Here is a 21183-nt window from a genome sequence, read left to right on the forward strand (position 1 = left end):
GTGGCAATGAGACACATAAGGAGAGAGTTCTGAACCAGGAAGGGAAGCAGGAAGGTGAAGGGTGGAGCAAATCACCTGAATTGTGACAGGGCCAGGAGGTGGAAATGGCTGAGGAAGAACATTCTCTGTTTCAAGCCACTAAGAACCAAGAAGCTGGTGAAAACATGGACACAGCTGAATTGCTGCTGGTGCTGACACTGCTTCAGGATTGCATGGAAGTGGGTCCTTAATAATGAGAGAAATGAATCCTGACTGATTTAGTTTGAATTTATTTTTCTTTTCTTTAAAGGCAGTTGCCTTTAATTAAGGAAAAGAAAGGATTATCTTTGGTGCTGTGCTTTTCCTCTGAGACTGTTTGCTTGAACTATTGCTCAGTGAAGTTAAAAGCCTCATAAAGAAAAGGAAGGAACTGTGTTTATCTTGCTGGACAATGTTTGACATTTTTGCCTGCTACTGTTTTTCCCAGTAGTGCTGTGAGCCAGCAGAAAGGGAAGCGTTCAGTAAACCTGAAGTGAGGAGGACACTGAAGCTTGGGGAAAGAATGAATGAAACATAGAAAGATGACGATAGATAAGGGCTACAGCCCATCAAGTCTGCCCACACTATTTACCCACCCTCTTAAGTCTACTGACCCCCTAAAGTATAATTGTAATTATACTGTCACTCTACTGACCCGCTCATTCAAGTCCATACCCTAGTGACCCTATCCCTTGGCATGACCCTCGTAGGGATCCCACATAGGTATCCCATTTGTTCTTGAAGTCTGGGATGCTGCGTGCCTCGACCACCTGCACTGGAAGCTTGTTCCAATGCTTAATCACTCTCTCCGTGAAGAAGTACTTCCTGGCGTCTCCACGAAACTTCCCTCCCCTGAGTTTGAGCGGATGTCCTCTTGTCGAAGGTCCCCTGAGAAGAAAGATATCATCTTCCACCTCGACCCATCCTGTGATGTACTTAAATGTCTCAATCATGTCTCCCCTCTCCCTACGCTCTTCGAGAGTGTAGAGCTCTTCGTACGGGAGACCCTTTAGCCCCGAGACCATCCTGGTGGCCATCCGCTGAACCGATTCAATTATGAGCACATCCTTACGGTAATGTGGCCTCCAGAATTGCACACAGTATTCCAGATGAGGTCTCACCATGGCTCTGTACAATGGCATCATGACTTCAGGCTTCCTGTTGACGAAGCTTCTCTTGATACAACCTATCATCTGCCGTGCTTTAGATGAAGCCTTCTCCACTTGAGTGGCTGCTTTCATGTCAGCACTGATGACTACTCCTAAGTCTCGTTCTGCCGTAGTCCTGGTTAAAGTTTCTCCATTCAGGGTGTAAGTTCTGCAAGGATTTCCGTTACCGAGATGCATGACCTTACATTTCTTGGCGTTGAAGCCCAGCTGCCAGATCGAGGACCAACTTTCTAAAGTGTGCAGGTCTTGCTCCATAGCATCCTGTAGATTATAGCCGTTTACTATATTGCATAGTTTAGCGTCATCAGCGAATAAGGTTACCTTGCCTTGAAGCCCTTGAGTCAGATCCCCAATGAATATGTTGAAGAGGAGTGGGCCCAGGACTGAACGCTGTGGCACTGCGCTAGTCACCTCCGACATTTTAGAGAGGGTACCGTTAACCACCACCCTCTGAAGTTTGCCACTAAGCCAATCTTTAACCCATGCAGTTAGTCTCTCCTAATCCCATCGATTTCATCTTGTTCAGCAGCTTGCGGTGTGGGACGCTGTCAAACGCTTTGCTGAAGTCCAGGTACACGACGTCCAAGGACTCTCCTGAGTCCAGTCTTCTTGTTACCCAGTCAAAGAAGCTGATAAGATTGGACTGGCATGACCTACCCTTGGTGAATCCATGTTGACTGGGATCCCGGAGATTTCCCTCGTTCAGGATCGTATCTAATTTATACTTAATTAGTGTTTCCATGAGTTTACACACTATTGAGGTGAGGCTTACCGGTCTATAGTTCGCAGCCTCAGCCTTACAACTCTTTTTATGTAGAGGAACGACGTTGGCTGTTTTCCAGTCCAACGGAACTTTCCCCGTACTTAGTGAGAGATTGAAGAGCACTGCCAGCTGTTCCGCCAGAACATCTCTCAATTCTCTGAGCACTCTTGGGTGTAAATTGTCCGGTCCCATGGCCTTGTTTACCTTTAGTCTTGCCAGTTCGTTGTAGACGTCCCCAGGTGTGAACTCAAAATTCTGAAACGGGTCATCCACGTCTTGTTTTACCTTCAACTGTGGTCCGTGTCCCGGTGCTTCGCAGGTGAAGACTGAGCAGAAATATTCATTTAGTAGTTCTGCTTTTTCTGAATCCGCCACCGCGTAGTTTCCGTCCGGTTGTCTAAGGCGTACTATACCGTCTGTGTTCCTTTTCCTATCACTGATATACCTAAAGAAGGATTTGTCCCCTTTTTTAATGTTTTTTGCCAGAGTTTCTTCCATTCGAAGTTTGGCCTCCCTAACTGCTGTTTTGACTGCTGCAGATCTGGTCTTATATTCTACTTTAGTTTCTCTTCTCTGTGTACGTTTGTAGGAAAGAAATGCTATTTTCTTCTCCTTTATGAGGTGCGAGATCTCTTTAGTGAACCATTGGGGTTTGTTGTTTCTTTGCCGTTTATCTACTGATTTTATGTAGCGATTAGTTGCTTCGTGTATGGATGATTTCAGGTACGACCACATAGTTTCCACATTGCCGGTCTCTGCTTGGTCCTGCAGCGTCTGATGAACGAAATCTCCCATGCGTGCGAAGTCGGTGCCCCGGAATTTGAGCACCTTTGTTTTTGTAATTGATTGGTGTTTGCAGTGGAATCCTGCTACTAGGAAGTTTGTTCCTTTAATTATTTTCCAAGAGTTCGTCAAACTCAGAGCTTAGTTTAGCTCAATCTTACCTGCAGTACAAACAACAATTAGAACCTGTGTTTGAAACAGTAGGGGGTTTCCTTTTCTTTTTTTGCTGTATTTTGATTCACTTATCTTTGTGGTGAGCTTTTGGACTCATGGACTTGGACTTATGGTGCATTGCCTTGGTGAAGAGTACTGTCCTGCTTGAGCCTGAAAACCCAAATGCAATAAAAGGAGTTTTTCATTTCTTTTGAAAGAAAGTGTGTGTGAGGGGGGGGCGTTCCTTCTCCTTGATGAAAATTGGCTATACTGAATGGTGACCAGTTGATGGTCCAAGTAAAAGTTGAAAGCTGTTATTGAATGCTGTTTGCATTCGGGCCAATTATTCACTGCACAATGTATTCTGTAGCACTAGATGGACACCTAGACTGGTCACATCTGAAAGATTTCTTCATTTCCCATGGAACATGCCCAATCCCAGGAAAGCTGCTGCTAGTGTGACCTACTGCCCTAAACAGGGACCTAGCACGCCACAAGGAACTGACTGAACCTACCTTTGAGATTTTCAAGAAGGCATCTATTTTGGATCTTATTATCAAGATGATTTTCCGTGTGGCAATTGTCTCAGCTCAGCGTATTTCGCAGCTGCAGGCCCTTTTGCAGGGAACTCTTCCTTTGAATCACGGAGGCGGGATTATCCCTCCATATGGTCCTTTCTTCCAAAAGTGGTTTCTGAATTTTATGACAACTGAGAAGTTCGTCTGTCTGCTTTTTGTTCTATGGGTCCAAAAAAAAAGGATAAGCTTTTGAGGAAACTAGATGTTCTCAGAGTTTTACTTCACTACTTAGAGAGGACCAATTACTTCCATCTCTCTGACCATCTGTTTGTCCTGACCAGCCAGTTCAGGCGGGGAAGGCCAATGTCTAAGGTCTCTATTGCCCGTTGGATCCACAAGACCATTTCATCAACTTATATCAACTGTAGCAAGCAGCCACCTGCTTATCTCAAAGCCCACTCGACTAGAGATGTTGCCGCTTTGTGGGTGGATTCTCGAGCAATTAATAGGGCTGAAATTTGTAAAGCGGACACTTGGTCGTCTCTTCATACCTTTACTATATTTTACAGAGTGGATGTGGCAGCTCGGTACGATGCCACATTTGAGGCCTCGATGATGTGGGCAGGCTCTCCTGTCCCACCCTAGATGTTGCCATTGCTTTGGTACATCACTTGTTTTAATTACTCCGGATGGAACGGAAGATTAGGTTCTTACCTTTGGTAATCTTCTTTGTTAATCTACAAATGAGTCATTACAGCCTGCCTTCAGTCTACTCTGCCTTTTGTATCATCTGCATATTTCCGCCTTGTATGTTTCTCCTTTCAGGCCTCAGTATTTTCCAGCCAGCAGATAGGAATCTGTGAAGAATTATTTTGTATATATGGGTACATATCTCTACTGGAGGCGTGTTTCCAGTTTGTGCTCGTTGCACACAGCAGGTTGGTCCTATGCTGTTTCCATGTTGTTGCCTATGCTTTCGATTGCCTGTTAATTGATTCTTTATATTGCAGAACAGAATGAAGTGTATAGCCCCCCTTTGTGTCTTGTTTTATTCCAGTCCTATTTAGTCACTTTTGGACGATACTGCAGGGGTCTCTGTTGTGTTCCTTAGCCAGATGGGAGGAGCAGAAGAGAAAGGTGTGTGGGATTTCTTCTACACCCAGTTCGTGGGTTAGGATGAAACACCTGTTGTAATGACTCCTTCGTGAATTAACAGAAAGAAGATTACCAAAGGTAAGAACCTAATCTTCCATTTGACGCAAACTGGAAGTAGTCAATTTTCCTGACATGATACACAGGAACCAGAGCAGATGCATGTATTTCTCCTGTTCCCTGGGCAATTCTAGTTGGAGGGCTGAAAAAAATGGCAAAGAGTTGCAGATTCCACTCAGGGTGGCAGTGAGAAGCAGAAAAGGAAGCATTTATCTCTGACAATAGCAGAGAAAGATGAAGTATTGAAGAAACTTGATCATGGTGTATCTGTACAACGACTGACTGTGTTTGTTTGAAGTGTTTAATGTTTGCCTTATTTTGAAATTTAAAAAAGTTTTTGTGGCAATTTTATGGTCTTATCTTTTTTTCTGACTTAACATTACCATTGCAAAAACTGAAATGTGCCTGGTCCCAAGGATTTCAGATAAAGGATCTTGTACCTGTACTATATTTTAGTATGGCAATTCTGCTTTAATACAAGCTTTCTGGACTCTGACTATTGTTTATTTGGGTGTCAGATTCCACTACTTGCCCTTCACTAGTGCTCCCTTTTGCAGGTTTGTGTGCAGTTTGGTTTATTATGGCTTGACACTGCATTCTAGAGATTTGAATGGAAATGTTTATACCAACCTGGCCCTATCTGGCTTAGTGGAAATCCCGTCATATCCCATCAGTCTCTATCTGATTAACCAGAAATGGTGAGTATGGCATAAAGCAAGTCCCTCAGAAAATACGTTACTCTTTCCCCCCCCCCCCCCAAGCATGGCAAATATTTTATGTTAAAGCAGATCAACCCTTCCAAATAGCAAGTTGGTTTTAGCAGTTACAAGCATAATTGTGTTTGTAGTGAATTAAAATGTTGTAGAGGAATAATCAGTCCAACACTCTTAACTGAATTTATTCAGCATGAGCCATTAGTATAGAAATTATACAAAAAATTTAACATGATTATTGTAAAGTGAGATAGTGTGCATTGTTCATAATACCCACTGAACAGATGTTTGGAAATGGAGAAAGTAAGTAAATGAAATGAAACCAAATTTGGTATGAATTATATTGATATTAAGTGACTAATGATTCACATGGTTTTAGAAACAGCTCTATTCTGTTCCATCAGGTGTGGCCGCAGACGAACACTTCTGGGATTCCTATGCTTTGGGGGCCTGGCTTGTCTGATGGTTATGGTTCTACCACATAAGAAAGGTGAAAAAGTGCAATGCATTCTTCCAAATTGTGGGTGGGTATTGGCTGTTAGTTTCTGGTCTTTTTATGGGGCAGTGTTTAAAGCATGAATGACTGCAGTCTTCACAGATTGATGGATGCAGCTTTGCCTTTTTTGAGCAGACTAGATAGTGTTACAGTGTATGTGTGTTTGTATACACCTGGTGGTCCTGAGTCTCTCCCTTTTCTTTTGCTATCCCTCTGTTCCTTCTAGCAACTCCCGCTTCCTATAAAAAATGAAATATAAGGATGATAAAGATTTAAAGAGGGAAAATAATTACAGGTGTTTTTCTACTGTTGCCTTTTGGAAGGCTTCTCTTTTCTCAGAGAAAGCCTTTCAGACTGTTTTATCTTTACTATGAAATTGTCCAAAGGGGAGAAGGGTGCCTCTGTGCATCCAAGCACCTTTACCTGTACAACTGTTTTTCTGCTCCTGTCCTGTCTTCTAGTCCTCAGTTGTCCTTTTTCTTTAAGCCTTGACTACCATATATACTCGAATATAAACTGAGATTTTTGGGCCAAAAAATAGCCCAAAATGGGGGTTTCAGCTTATATTAGGGTCAACGTCCATCCATCCTTCTTCCGGACCTGTTGCAGCCTCCGCTGAGCCTGCCGTAAGACCTGGTGAGCCAGCGGTGGGCCAGGACAGGAGGGATTCCTCCAGCCTCCTGTCCCTGCCGACTCTAAAAGCTTTTACTTCCCTTCCACCTGCCCCGCATACCTTTTGAATTCCCTGGCGGTCTCGCGGTGGGCTGGGACAGGAGGGATCCCTCCTGCCTCTTGTCCTGGCTGACTGACAATTTTTTACCTCCCTCTCACCTTTCCTGCATACCTTTCAATTCCCTGGTGGTCCAGTGGTGAACCGGGCAGGAGCGATCTTCCCATGCTTCTGCTTGGCACAGAGCTGCTAGCTAAATTGCCGCCACGATGTTAACAGCCTATGCAACAGTAATCTTGATTACTCAAGTGGACCATCTCAGAAGGGGCTCCTCGGATCTTGGGGAGTGGGAGCTTTTCAAGGAAACATTCTTTGTCTTGCAAAGCGGAGTCTTTCCATCCTGGATTCAATGGCCAAAGTTCCTAGATTCTTCAACCGCCAAAGCAAGTTCGGTTCAGTAAGCCTGAACATCCTGCTTCAGCCTTGACCTCAGGATTACCTTCTTTGTGTTCTCTCTGGCCAGCGATTGGCAGAGTGCTTCACTGAAAGTGGCTTCAGATAGGCCCAGGAGACCATGGTATGCAGACCTCATTTGTCTTCAGATAGATAAGCCTCTGCATCTTCCTTTTCTGCAAGGGGCTTGTTCTAGGGCCCAGATGGAAAATCTGTCTCCCTTTATCTTTACAGCTTGGCTATTGAAAAGTCATGGTTAAGGAAGACGGATATAGTGATGGGTTATTACAACCTTTTTAAAAATCTAATTTTGTAGCATATGATAGTGTTTGGAGAATCTTTGATGTGTGGTGCTCTGAAAAGGGTATTTCTCCTCTTCAGTTTTCCTTGGCTCATATTCTAGCATTCTTACTGGATGGATTTTAAAAAGGGTCTGGTTTTGAAGTCTGTGAAAATGTAGATACCAGTTCTCTCTCTTGTTTCTGAGGACACCTGTAGAATTCTTCCCTGGCAGCACACCCTGGATATCGTCTGATATTTCTCATTGACATTTTCATTCCTTTTCGTCTCATCGGTCAGTCCAGAAACTTGTGGGTTATGTCCATTAACTAGTGGATGGAGATGGAGAACCAAATTAGTTCCACGTGAATCGCCCCTTTAAAGGTACTTTCTTTTCAGTTTCTGTTCCTGGAGCTAATCTGCCTAATTTGTTAGCCATCTGTTCTTTTATGTCTTCTGTAAGGCAAATATTCTCAATCAGCTATCAGTACCCCACTTCCCCTATAATTACCACTCACTTAGGCTAGCATTGCTATCTGTGTTTCCAAATTCAAACATAAAAAAACAAAATAGCTTCATGAGAAGGACAGTAGGCAGAGAATAGAGTTGGTTAAGTCCTTATTCAGAATATACTCGTACCTAATTTTTGGCAATCCTGGTTGCTTTTGAAATAAAGGCTGCTTACTTTACCTTACTGGGGATCCATTGTGAATGAAAAACAAAAAAAAAAACTTACAAGATTACATTGTATATTCCAAAGCAAATAACTTTTTATTGTAGTAATAAGTATTATCCCAGGACAAGCAGGCAGCATATTCTTGACTGATGGGTGACGGCACCGACGGAGCCCCGGTACGGACACTTTTAGAGTGATTGCACTCTAAGAACTTGGAAAGTTCTAGAGACCGCACCGCGCATGCGCGAGTGCCTTCCCGCCCGACCCCGACGCGCGGTCCCTCAGTTTCTTAGTTTCTGCGGAGCTAAGAAGTCGCATTTTCAACGGCTGTTGAAAAATTTTTTCATTCGCCTTCCCGCTCGCGTAAACTTTTTCGGGTTCTTTTTGCCCTTCCTTTTTTCTTTCTTTTAAAAAAAAAAAAAAAATTTTCTCTTGTTTTTGTCGAGTTTTCTTGATTTGACCCGGCGGGGCCTACTGCCATCATCGAGGCCTCGGCCTTCGATTTGGCAGAAGCCGTTTTTCCGTTCATGCCCCCTCAGCCCGGGTTCAAGAAGTGCCAGCGGTGTGCACGGCCTATTTCCCTGACAGACCCGCACAACTGGTGCCTTCAGTGTCTGGGTCCGGAACATCAGGCCTCTACCTGCACCCGCTGTGCCACTTTGAAAAAGCGGACTCTCAAAAATCGAGAGATACAGCAGAGACTGCTTTTCGTCACCGACATGTCCGACCCCACGTCTTCGGCGCCGGTCTCGGTACCTGTTTCGTCGGCACCCACCTCATCGACGCCACGCGATACCGCGTCGACGTCGCAGCATGCAGGTAAGCCGGCTAAGAAGCCTTCTCCGCTGGAACGTCCTCCGGTCTCCATTGCAGAGAGTCCAATCCTGCCGACCGTGAGGCGCCAGCGGAAGCGCTCCGCCCCTATTGAGGTGAGTCCCTCGACATCAGGCTCCTCATCTCCGGGGCGTCGAGCGGCACCGCAGGTACCGCAGAAGAAAAAAGCGGTACCGGTGCCCTCCCTTGATGATCGCATTGCGGCCATCTTGCAGGTACAGCTGAAGGAACAGCTCAAACAACTCCTTCCAGCTCTCCTGACACCGAGCCCTCCGGTATCGGTCCCCACTGAGCAACCGGTACCGATCGTGGAACAGTCCGTATTGTCACCATCCACTCCTTCGGTACCGGTACACTTGGCCTCATCGGCATCGATGCCTGTCCTCGCACCGGAGCCCAGGTCTCATCACCAATCGGTACAGACATCGGCTCCGGTGCGACCGATAACATCGCCCGGTACCGCGTCGGTGAGGTCGGGTAAGTCGGTACAGAAGTCCCGACACCGAGAACCATCCACCCCTGAGTCTCGGGACCGTGGTCCCCATGTTCGAGACCCTGATCTGTGGGGCGACTCTGAAGAACCTCTTCAGTCAGAAGGTGAGTGTTCATCAGAGGAAGACGAGCCTGTTCTGCAGGATATTTCCTCCAAACCTGATTCCACCTCTTTCTCTTCTTTTTTAAGAGATATGTGTGAATCTCTTTCCATTCCTTTGGAGGCTGAGTCTAAAAAGTCCAAAGCTTTTTTGGACGCTCTTGATTTTGACCAGCCTCCAAAGGAATTCTTGAAACTCCCTTTACATGACATCCTGAGGGAGACCTTTTACAAGAATCTGGAGACTCCTCTTACTATCCCGGGAGCTCCTCGCAAATTGGATTCCCTTTATAAAGTAATCCCTATTCCTGGTTTTGATAAACCACAGCTCTCTCATGAGTCTCTTCTTGTAGAATCCACCCTCAAGAAGTCCTTGGGAGCTAGTGTCTATGCCTCTGTCCCTCCTGGCAGAGAGGGTAAAGCCATGGACAAATTCGGTAAGCGACTTTACCAGAATGCGATGCTTGCTAATCGTTCTGGTAACTATGCTTTTCATTTTTCGTTTTATTTAAAGCATCTCCTTACCACCATGGCTTCCTTTGAGCAGTACCTTCCTGTGGGGAATCGTGAGGCTTTCCATCAGTGCTCTTCAGCTCTTTTCCAGCTCAGAAAATTCATGGTAAGGTCTATATATGACACTTTTGAGCTTACCTCTAGAGCAACAGCCATGTCTGTAGCCATGCGCCGTTTGGCTTGGCTCAGAGTCTCTGAGCTTGATGTTAATCATCAAGACCGGTTGGCTAATGCCCCATGTTTAGGGGATGAGCTGTTCGGAGATTCTATGGACTCAACGACCCAGAAGCTCTCGGCTCATGAAACCCGCTGGGATACCCTTCTTAAGACCAAGAAGAAACCTCCACCTTCAAGGCCATTCAGACAGCAAACGGCCTATCAGCGGCGTTTTGTGGCTCGCCCCTTGCAGCCTTCCACTCAGCAACCTAGGAGGCAGCGTCAACAGCAGCGGCAAACACCTAGGCCTCAGCAGCAACAACCAGCTAAGCAGCCTCCTCCACAAAAATCGACTCAGCCCTTTTGACTTGATCCTCGAGGGCATAGCCAGCGTTCAACCATCTCCTCTCCTCCCTCAACCGATAGGAGGACGTCTGTCTTTCTTTCTCAGCCGGTGGGAAGTTATCACTTCGGACCAGTGGGTCCTCAACATCATCCGCCACGGCTACTCTTTCAACTTTCACACCCTTCCGGGCCAAAGTCTACCAAAAGAGTCTGCTTTGCACACTCCTCAATCTGCCCTCCTTTGTCAGGAGGTTCAGTCCCTCCTGCTTCTGAACGCCATAGAGGAAGTTCCTCTGGACCAAAGAGGGCAAGGATTCTACTCCCGGTATTTTCTAGTCCCCAAGAAAACAGGAGACCTCAGACCAATTCTAGATCTGCGAGATCTCAACAAATGTTTGGTCAAAGAAAAATTCAAGATGCTATCTCTAGCTACGCTTTATCCTCTCCTCGATCACAACGACTGGCTATGCTCTCTCGATCTCAAAGAGGCCTACACTCACATTCCAATTCATCCGGCCTCCAGACAGTACCTTCGCTTCATGATCAATCACTGTCATTACCAATACAGAGTGCTCCCCTTCGGTCTTGCCTCCTCTCCAAGAGTGTTCACAAAATGTCTGGTAGTGGTGGCAGCATTTCTGCGCTCCCACCACCTTCAGGTTTTTCCCTACCTGGACGATTGGTTAATCAAGGCCATTTCATCTCAGACTGTTCTTCTGGCCACCAACCAGACCATCTTTTTTCTTCAACTACTGGGGTTCGAAATCAATATACCCAAGTCTCACCTTCTTCCTACGCGGAGACTTCAATTCATTGGAGCGGTACTGGACACGGTCCAGATGAGAGCCTTCTTGCCGGACAACCGTCTTTACAACCTCCAATCGCTCTGTCAGCAGGTGCTGTCCCAGCACTCCATTTCTGCAAAGCAGATGATGATTCTCTTGGGTCACATGGCCTCCACAGTTCATGTCACACCCCTGGCACGGCTTCACCTGCGCACTCCTCAATGGACCCTGGCTCTCCAGTGGTCTCAAGCGACAGACTCTTGCTCACGACACATATCTGTGACATCGTCTCTTCGTCAGTCTCTGCAATGGTGGTTGATATCCTCAAATCTCTCCAGGGGCCTTCTGTTCCATCTGCCTCATCATCATCTGGTCATCACCACCGACGCCTCCCCTTATGCTTGGGGAGCCCATCTGAACGAGTTCCAAACTCAGGGCCTTTGGACTCCTCAGGAAAAGAAGCATCACATCAATTTCCTGGAACTCAGGGCAATGTTCTATGCCCTCAAGGCCTTCCAACACCTTCTATTTCCTCAAGTCCTTCTACTTTGCACAGACAACCAGGTGGCTATGTACTACATCAACAAGCAAGGGGGAACGGGCTCTCGCCTCTTATGCCAGGAAGCCCAGAGAATCTGGTCTTGGGCATCCTCGCGCCGCTTATTCCTGAAAGCGATTTATATTCAGGGAGAACAGAACTTCTTAGCGGACAAGCTCAGCAGAGTTCTCCAACCCCACGAATGGACTCTCGACCCATCGACTCTACAGTCCATCTTTGCACAATGGGGCACTCCTCAGGTGGACCTTTTTGCAGCTCCTCACAATCATCAGTTGCCCCAATTCTGCTCCAGACTTTACTCTCCTCACCGTCTGGCAGCGGATGCGTTTCTTCTGGATTGGTCCAATCTGTTCCTTTATGCTTTCCCTCCTCTGCCTCTCATGCTTCGGACCTTGTTCAAACTAAAGAGGGAACGGGCCACCATGATCCTGATTGCTCCACGGTGGCCCAGACAACATTGGTTCTCCCTTCTACTTCAACTCAGTTCCAGGGATCCATTTCTACTTCCACTGTTTCCATCTCTGCTTACACAGGATCAGGAAACCCTCCTCCATCCCAACCTGCAGTCTCTACACCTGACAGCTTGGTATCTCTCGGGCTGACTTCAACTGATCTTTTGCTATCTCAGCCTGTTCGCTCCATCCTGGACGCCTCCAGGAAACCAGCCACTCTACAATGTTACCATCAAAAGTGGACGAGGTTTTCTTCTTGGTGTCTCCTACATCATCATGACCCCAAGTCTCTTGCAGTGGAACCTCTATTGGATTATCTGCTTTCTCTGTCTACTTCTGGTCTCAAGTCTACTTCCATCAGAGTTCATCTCCGTGCCATTACGGCCTTTCATGAGCCGGTCCAAGGGAAACTCCTTTCAGCTCATCCCCTGGTCTCCAGATTCATGCGAGGTCTTTTCAATCTGAAACCACCTCTCAAAGCACCTCCGGTGATCTGGGATCTGAACGTGGTTCTCTCCGCCTTGATGAAGCCTCCATTTGAACCCTTGGCTACTACCTCTTTCAAGTTTCTCACTTGGAAGGTACTTTTTCTTATTGCTCTCACCTCTGCCAGGAGGGTCAGTGAGCTCCATGCACTAGTTTCTGATCCACCTTTCACTGTTTTTCATCACGACAAGGTGGTTCTACGTACACATCCAAAGTTTCTCCCTAAGGTTGTTTCTGAGTTCCATCTCAACCAATCTATTGTACTACCTGTTTTTTTCCCTAAACCTCACTCCCATTCCGGGGAACAGGCTCTTCATACTTTGGACTGTAAGCGGGCTTTAGCTTACTATTTAGACCGTACTAAGCCCCACAGATCATCTCCCCAACTCTTTCTGTCCTTTGATCAGAATAAATTGGGACGTCCTGTGTCTAAGCGCACGCTATCTAATTGGCTTGCTGCTTGCATTTCATTCTGCTATGCTCAGTCGGGACTGACACTAGAAGGTTCCGTCACGGCCCATAGAGTAAGAGCTATGGCAGCATCTGTAGCTTTCCTCCGTTCCACGCCTATTGAGGAAATCTGCAAAGCTGCTACGTGGTCCTCAGTCCATACTTTTACATCTCATTATTGTCCGGATGCGTTCTCCAGACGGGATGGACATTTCGGCCAATCTGTTTTACAAAATTTGTTTTCCTAATGGCCAACCTTCCCTCCATCCCTCTTTTAGTTAGCTTGAAGGTCACCCATCAGTCAAGAATATGCTGCCTGCTTGTCCTGGGATAAAGCACAGTTACTTACCGTAACAGGTGTTATCCAGGGACAGCAGGCAGATATTCTTGCATCCCACCCACCTCCCCGGGTTGGCTTCTTAGCTGGCTTATCTTAACTGAGGGACCGCGCGTCGGGGTCGGGCGGGAAGGCACTCGCGCATGCGCGGTGCGGTCTCTAGAACTTTCCAAGTTCTTAGAGTGCAATCACTCTAAAAGTGTCCGTACCGGGGCTCCGTCGGTGCCGTCACCCATCAGTCAAGAATATCTGCCTGCTGTCCCTGGATAACACCTGTTACGGTAAGTAACTGTGCTTTATAGCGGCATTTAGCAAATCAGAATTAAATCAGTTTGGACATATACAATGGATAGAAGAAAAAAAAAACCTCATACAAACAGTGCCAGCATATTTCTGTAAGTTTGACGCAGCTTCTCTAAAGAAACTCTGCCAAAGCATGGGGGTTTTATATAGAAAGTTTCTGTGTCTTAGACCAACCCTGGCTATGATTATGTATCACCCTGCTGGAGCAGTCATGCTGCCTATCTAGCCCTCTCCAAGTCCACGCCTCCATTTTTCCCTGGGGGTCCCTGGCAGGCATACCTTCTGGAACTTTCTTCTTTTTGAAGTTTCCATTCTTCACACGGGTACATCAGTATCAGTGCCTCTGCATTAGGCTGGCATCACTTTATCAGTTCTTAGGTTCCCGGATGGAGTGTCCTGTTGACTTGCATTTTCTTTCAGCACTTGCTCATTGTCTTTATAGCATTGGTTGGTGTCCTTGAGAAAACTCTTCACACCAAGAAATCTACACACTCACATGCCACACATTAGCATCTCAATATCTAAACTGAAACCAGTTTGTACAAGCCTGTGACTTCAGCAACTCCAGCAAAATGCAGGAATAGGTCTCACAACCTGTAAAAGTCTCCCATAGGCTCCTGTCATTTAGCACACTTTCTACCAAGGGCATCTTTTCATTTCTGTGCCTCAGGTTTCATTCATTGCATCTGTGATTCCTCCTGATGCCTGCCTTTGATATTTGCCTCTAGTTCATTTAGCTTCCATAAACTTTTCCTGCACATAAAAGTTGGAGAAATATGGGACTTTGTCTGCTTCCTGAAATCTATGTTTTCCTGTTGGAGCTGAAGGCTTTCTTAATCTCCATTATTTATTATTAAGAGCCTGAGATTTCCAGGACTGTACCATATTTAAGGAGCAAATCGCAGAGAATTACTTTATTTTCTGTCTTTACATAAAGTCATGAAGGTTGCTTTATTTAAGATTTGGGAGACTCCTCTGTCAGTTAAAGTGACTTCTTAGAAAGCTAGACACAATGTACAGAATACAAACATGCCCAGGATTTGATAGAACTCAACTTCAAAACCACTCGCTAGTTTTGGAGTCTGCATTCAAGCATTCATGCAGCTCACAATTTTATGCTTCTGCTCCTCCAGGAAGAAAGGCCAGAACGTTGATTCTTTTGACAAGCGCATATTTAAATCTACAATGCTTCTTAACAGAATCATGGACTACCAATTTTGCATGTCAATTTATTTCAAATCTTTGCTAAAATAATACTCAAGTTTTGAACAATACCTTCCTCCACAACAGTTAGAGCAGTTCCAACAGATCCCAAAGAACTTGTTTACAACTAGGAAGGTCATGGCTCAGGTGGCTTTTGATGCACCCTAGGGGTACATGAGCCACTTGGGGGTGGTTATTCAGCCACCGGCGCTGTATGTCTCCCAACTTCCTTCTGCCATTGCGTATTTCCCGCCTTATGGGGATGCCCAATATACCAGTGAGGGTGCAGTCTTTGTGTTGCCACCACCAGCCTCTCCCTCTGCTCAGGGTTGCGGCAGAGACCAAAGAAGAAGAGCAGCTGATGGAGCCAGAGACCAACAGCCAGTGCAACACATAGCCGGTGGTTCAGCCTTGTTGGAGGCAATTAACTGTTGGGCCCTGAAATGGCAGTTATTTGGCGTGGATCCCTCTCACACCACCGGGAGTCCTGGGCCTGCTGTGCCATTCAGGCAGTGGCACGGGACCAGGCAGGCGCGCGAAAAGCTTGCACCTGCCTTGTTCTCCTCTCGCTGCCGTGACCGTCTAGCCACGATTAAAACCAGATACGAGAGGGGGTGCCCTGCTGCAATTAAAACCAGGTACGGGGGGATGCCCTGCCACAATTAAAACCAGGTGCGGGACAATATGAATAATGCATGGGCCCATTCTACTCTTTTGGTTTGGGGGATAGAGGGAAAAGAGTAGAATGGGCTCATTCATTATTCATGTTGGCCTTCAACAGTCATTACTCTGTTGGAGCAAGAATGAGTGATTAAATGTTAGATTTCTTTGCCTTTGTGTTAGCTTTGTAAAATGCTTATTGTTTTAATTGCAAGAATTAGAATAATTTTCAGGACTATACTGTTAACTTGCTATAAACTATAAATGGGATGGGGACAAGTGGAATTAGCATTGAAATCAGATAAATTTTTTGTTCATTTGTTTTGAAGGAGAAAGAAGGAGTGCCGAATGATTTTAAAATATTGATCCTGTTAGCAGGGGCACCTGATGGTTTTTTGGGGATTTTTTTTGTAAAGTGACGTGATCTAATGGGGTACTTGAGCGCAAAATGTTGCCATTCTCACCTTGAAAAGGATGGTTTGCTGTATTGGATTGGTTATGGGTGGTTTTAAAAATATTTTTTTAATGTTTTAACATTTTCTGTGTAGCATAGAGTTTTTCATTTTTGAATTCTGAAAATACTGTTAACAGTATGAGGCAACAATTTTTAAAGATAACAACTCCCTCCAGGTACCCGGAGGGGGGGCCCTGCCGGGATTTATAAAAGATATAGGGGGCCCTGCTTGCCTGCCCTGTCCCTTCCTGTCTGTCAGCCACTAGGCCTGCCTGCCCTGTGTCCTGTTCCTACCTTCCTGCCCACCCTGTGCCCTTGCCCGGCCTGCCACCAGAGGGGGGGACAGGGTGCAGAGCTTGGCAAGGAATGTGGGGTTGGGTTTAGAGCCTGGCAGGGAGAATTTGGTTCACAATGTGTTTGTTTGGTTTTTTTTTATTTTCCTTCTCTAAATCTAGGGTGCGTCTTATGGTCAGGTGCGTCTTATGGAGCAAAAAATATCATATATTGTGTATATATGAAAAATGGATGGAAGAAATTGCATTACAATTAGTACTTTTAGAACATAAGAAAAGCCTTACTGAGTAAGACCAATGGTCTATCAAGCCCAGTAGCTCATTCTCACAGTGACCAATCCAGGCCACTATTATTATGGGGGTGGAGTCTGGTGCGGAGTTTGGGCAGGGGTACTTGGTTGATATTTGTTAGACATAGGGAGTACTTGGCTTGAAGAAGTTGGGAAACACTGATCTAGGAGATACTCTTCCACTTCTAGATGTTCTTATTATAACACTAAATGTCGCTATAATCAACTTTTTCCTCTTCTTCTTGGTTAGTGGTTCTTAAATCTGTCCTGGGGAACCCCCAGCCAGTCAGGTTTTCAAGATATCCCTAATAAATATGCATGAGGTGATTTGCATGGCTGTCACCTCTTTTATATTCAGATCTGCCTCATGCATGTTCATTAGGGATATCTTGAAAACCTGACTGGCTGGGGGTCCCCCTAGGATAGGTTTAAGAACTACTGATCTAGACCATCTGCTCAACGATCCCACTCAAAGCAAAAGACCACAGAAATTTCAACCACAGTCTCAGTCTAAGCACCAGTAGTCCTATTGACTCCTTTTTAGAGAGCAATTGCTAACATTTCTCTGCCTTTCCTCAAAATCTTCCCATAGGAGGCAGACTTCTCTATTTTCACCAGCTTTGGATCCTCATTACATCAGACTAGTAAGTTTGTCAGGCAGTGGCTCAAAGCTATGCCCTGCACTTACTAAGAACACCTCCAAACCACCCACCAAGAGATTCTCTTTTCAACTCCCTCCAGAAGACCCCCCCCCCTTCCTCCAAGAGCTCTTGGACCTAGTCCAGCTAAATGCAATAGAACATTTTCTTTTGCAGGAGCAGGGCCAAGGGTTCTATTCCAAGTATTTCCTGATACAAAAAAAAAATGGAAGCCTCTGTCCAATTTTAGACCGCCAGGACCTCAACAAATACTTGATGGAGAAGTTTTGCTTGGTCTTTCTGGGCGTCTTTCTGCCTCTCTTAAATAAGGATGACTGGCTTTGCTCTCTAGATCACAAGGAGGCCTATACTTGCATATCCATCCTACCTACCCATAAAAATTATCTTTGATTCCACATTGGCTGTTGACATTTCCAATACAAAGTCCTACTATTTGACCTAGCTTCGGGTCCTCACGATTTCACAAAATGATTTATGGTAGTAGTGGTAGCCCTTCACTCATGGAGATTTAATATGTTTCCCTATTTGGATGATTGGTTGATTAAGGCTTCATCATCACTTCTAGCTCAGGATGCCATTAACTCCACAGTTCTAGAGCTATTTTGGTTTGCTGTAAACTACTAGAAATTCACATCTGCTTCATCAAATATGCTGGAGTTCATTGGAGCTCTCTTGAACACAACACAAGGTAAAGCTTTTCTACCGTAACTTAGAGTTTGCAATCTCATTCACCTATGCCAGCATGCCTCCACTCTGACATGCATAACGGAATGACAAGTACTATATCTTCTAGGCCAGGGGTGCCCAACGCGTCGATCGCGATCGACCAGTAGCTCAGGAAGGCAACGCGAGTCGATCGCGGAGCCTATCCCGGGCTCTGTGATAGACTCGTGTTGCCGTCCTGATCTACGGGCCGATCAGCCTTCCTCTCCAGTTTTCTTTCTCCCTAGGGCCTTTTAGCTGGGCGATCCGCCCAGCTGTCATCTGCCGCTGCTGAACAAAAAACCGGGTCCTGCCTTCGCGGAAACAGAAAGTAGGCAGGACCCGGCAGGAAGAAGAACAAATGCTTGTCTCCCGCATTAGTCCGTAGCGAACGCTTGCTTCAGGGCTCTCAACATGTGCGGGTGCCGGCTTCTCTTCTCTTCCCTCCGAAACCGGAAGTTATATCCGGGGGGGGAGGGGAGAAGGGAAGCCGGCGCGCACATGTTGAGAGCCCTGAAGCAAGCGTTCGCTACGGGCTAATGCGGGAGACAAGCATTTGTTCTTCTTCCTGCCGGGTCCTGCCTACTTTCTGTTTCCGCGAAGGCAGGACCCGGCAGCATTTCCCCTAATAGGTCAATCGCGATCTTGGGCTGATCAGCCTTCCTCTTCCCGATGGTAGAATTGACGTCAGGGAGAGGAATGCTGGTTGGCCGAAGCAGGGAGAGCTTGGGGCCTGTTATTGGTGGCGTTTGGGTCCTGGTCCCCGATGGCAATGGCAGTGGCAGTGGCTTGGGGGAGGGCAGGGAGAAAGAAAGAAAAAGGGCAGGCAGGGAGACAGAAGGAAAGAAGAGAAACAGAAAAAAATGAAAGGGAGGCAGAGAGAAAGAAAGGGCAGGGAAGAGGAAGGAAAAGTTGGGGGAAGAAATGAGGTCTGGAGGAGAAGAAGCATACAGGCTAAAAGAAGGGAAGAAAGATTGTATGCACAGTCAGAAGAAGAAAGTGCAACCAGAGACTCATGAAATCACCAGACAAGGTAGGGAAAATGATTTTATTTTAAATTTTGTGATCAAAATGTGTCTGAATTTATATCTGCTGTCTATATTTTACACTAAGGTCCCCTTTTACTAAACCGCAATAGAGGTTTTTAGCGCAGGGAGCCTAGGAGTGTCGAGAGCAGCGCTGGGCATTCAGCGCAGCTCCCTGCACTAAAAACTGCTAACGTGGTTTAGTAAAAAGGGAGGGAGTATATTTGTCTATTTTTGTATGGTTGTTACTGAAGTGATAGTGCATAGAGTCATCTGCTTTGACCTCTTTGAAAACCCTGGAATAGGAATGATGATTAACATTTTCTATGCGTACAGTGTGCGTTGTGTTTTTTTTAAATTTTATTGTTGGTAGATCATTGTGACTTGGTCATTTAAAAAGTAGCTCGCAAGCCCAAAAAGTGTGGGCACCCCTGTTCTAGGCCATATGGTCTCTACAGTAAGCATCACTCCATTTGTATGTCTCCACCTCAGAATACCTCAGTGGACTCTTCATCAACCCAGTGGTCTCAAGCTACAGGACTCCTCTATGCTTAATCCAAGTTACCTTACAATTCAGGCACTCCCTCCATTGGTGGATGATTCCTTCCATCCTTCCTCAAAGACTTCCTTTTTAGCCTCTTCCATTTCAAAACTTCCTCACCACATATGTGTCAATGGTGGGCTGAAGTGCTCATCTAGACAGCCTACACACTCAAGGAGTATGGTCCCCTCATGAGCAAACACTACATATAAACCTCCTCGAACTTCAAGCATTTTTCTCTGAAGCCATTCAAAGGCATTCCTTCAGCAAGTAGTCCTCATTCAAACCGACAACCAAGTTGCCATATTATTTCCAGATTTGGACTTGGGCCATTGCTCACAGAGCAGTTTATGGCAGGGAAGCAAAATGTATTAACAGACAGACTCAGCAGACTCACAAATGATCTCTCATCTTGACCATCTTATGTCAGATTTTCTCCAAATGGAGGACTCCAGACATTGGCCTCTTTGCTTCCCCCCCCCCATCTGAAACCACAAACTGAAATTCTTCTGTTCCAGGCTGCATGCCCCCAATCACCTAGAGTCAGATGCCTTCCTCATAACAAGTCGATTTCTGTCACTTCCGGTTTTTCCTAGAGAAAAAGGAAAAACCGGAAGTGACAGAAATCAACTTGTTCCTAAATACCCTGGGCTTTGAAATTCCTGACAAAGAGGAAACACATGAAAAGGGATACCAACTGGACATCGTCACTTTTTCCCACAAAGACCCCGACGCAAAAAAAAATACAATACCATGCAGGAAAATGGGTCAGATCACTATACTTTCAATTTTGAATTATGTTGGCAAAAGAAACACTCAACAGCAAAACATATAAACAAAACCAGTTTGAAAAAAACAGTCACCTGCAGAAACATCACCAATCCAACAGAATTCTGGACCCATTATGAACTACACCCCAAAATAGAGGAAGAGCAAGACTTCCCCACTAGAGGAAGAGCAAGACTTCCCCACTAGATGGGACAAATTCACAAAAGACACACTAAATCAAATAGCTCCTGTTCAATCATACAAAAAGAACACAAGGGCATCAAAAGAATGGTATGACGCTGAATTATTAGCCCTCAAACAAGATCTCAGAAAACTGGAAAGAGTATGGCAAAAAACAGACAAAGTAGAAGATAAAATTAAATTTAAACAAAAAATGAAAAATTACAAGAATCGGATCAAAGAAAAGCGTTATAACTGTTATGCACAGAAAATAGGACAACCAATACAAACAGTAGAGAACTATTCAAACTAGTAAGCAAAATAACAGACACCACACAAATACTACAGAACCATCACGATCAAATCCCAGAGGTCTCCACCCTAGCCAACCACTTTAGGAAAAAAATCACCGACCTCAGAGCCTCAATACCCCCTCCTCCACCCAATCTTGAATTCAACCTCAAAATGCAGAGTAGTGAATCCAAAGGCGATATGAGCTGGAACCACTTCGAGCCCCCAGATTGGAATAACTTCCTTGCACTCTTCAACAAATACTCCAAATCAAATTGTCTACTAGATGAATGTCCGTCTAAGATCATGCAAGATGCAATACCAGAATTTAAGAGGGACCTATTTAACTGGGCAACTTACTCTCTCAAAAACGGAACCTACCTGGAAAATATGGGACACATC

General features: G+C 45.5%; 1 protein-coding gene across 2 annotated transcripts in view; it reads left to right on the forward strand.

Annotated features, from left to right (window-relative positions):
* The window catches only part of SLC22A15 (solute carrier family 22 member 15), a 177642-nt gene that overhangs the window by 90519 nt on the left and 65940 nt on the right, over nucleotides 1-21183 (forward strand). For both annotated transcript variants that reach the window (XM_033943273.1, XM_033943274.1), the window contains 2 exons: nucleotides 5174-5314; nucleotides 5734-5819. In XM_033943273.1, the coding sequence (XP_033799164.1) occupies nucleotides 5174-5314; nucleotides 5734-5819 (227 nt within the window). The remainder of the gene's footprint in view (nucleotides 1-5173; nucleotides 5315-5733; nucleotides 5820-21183) is intronic.

Source organism: Geotrypetes seraphini, chromosome 4, assembly GCF_902459505.1.
Source record: "Geotrypetes seraphini chromosome 4, aGeoSer1.1, whole genome shotgun sequence".
NCBI classification, from domain to species: Eukaryota; Metazoa; Chordata; class Amphibia; order Gymnophiona; family Dermophiidae; genus Geotrypetes; species Geotrypetes seraphini.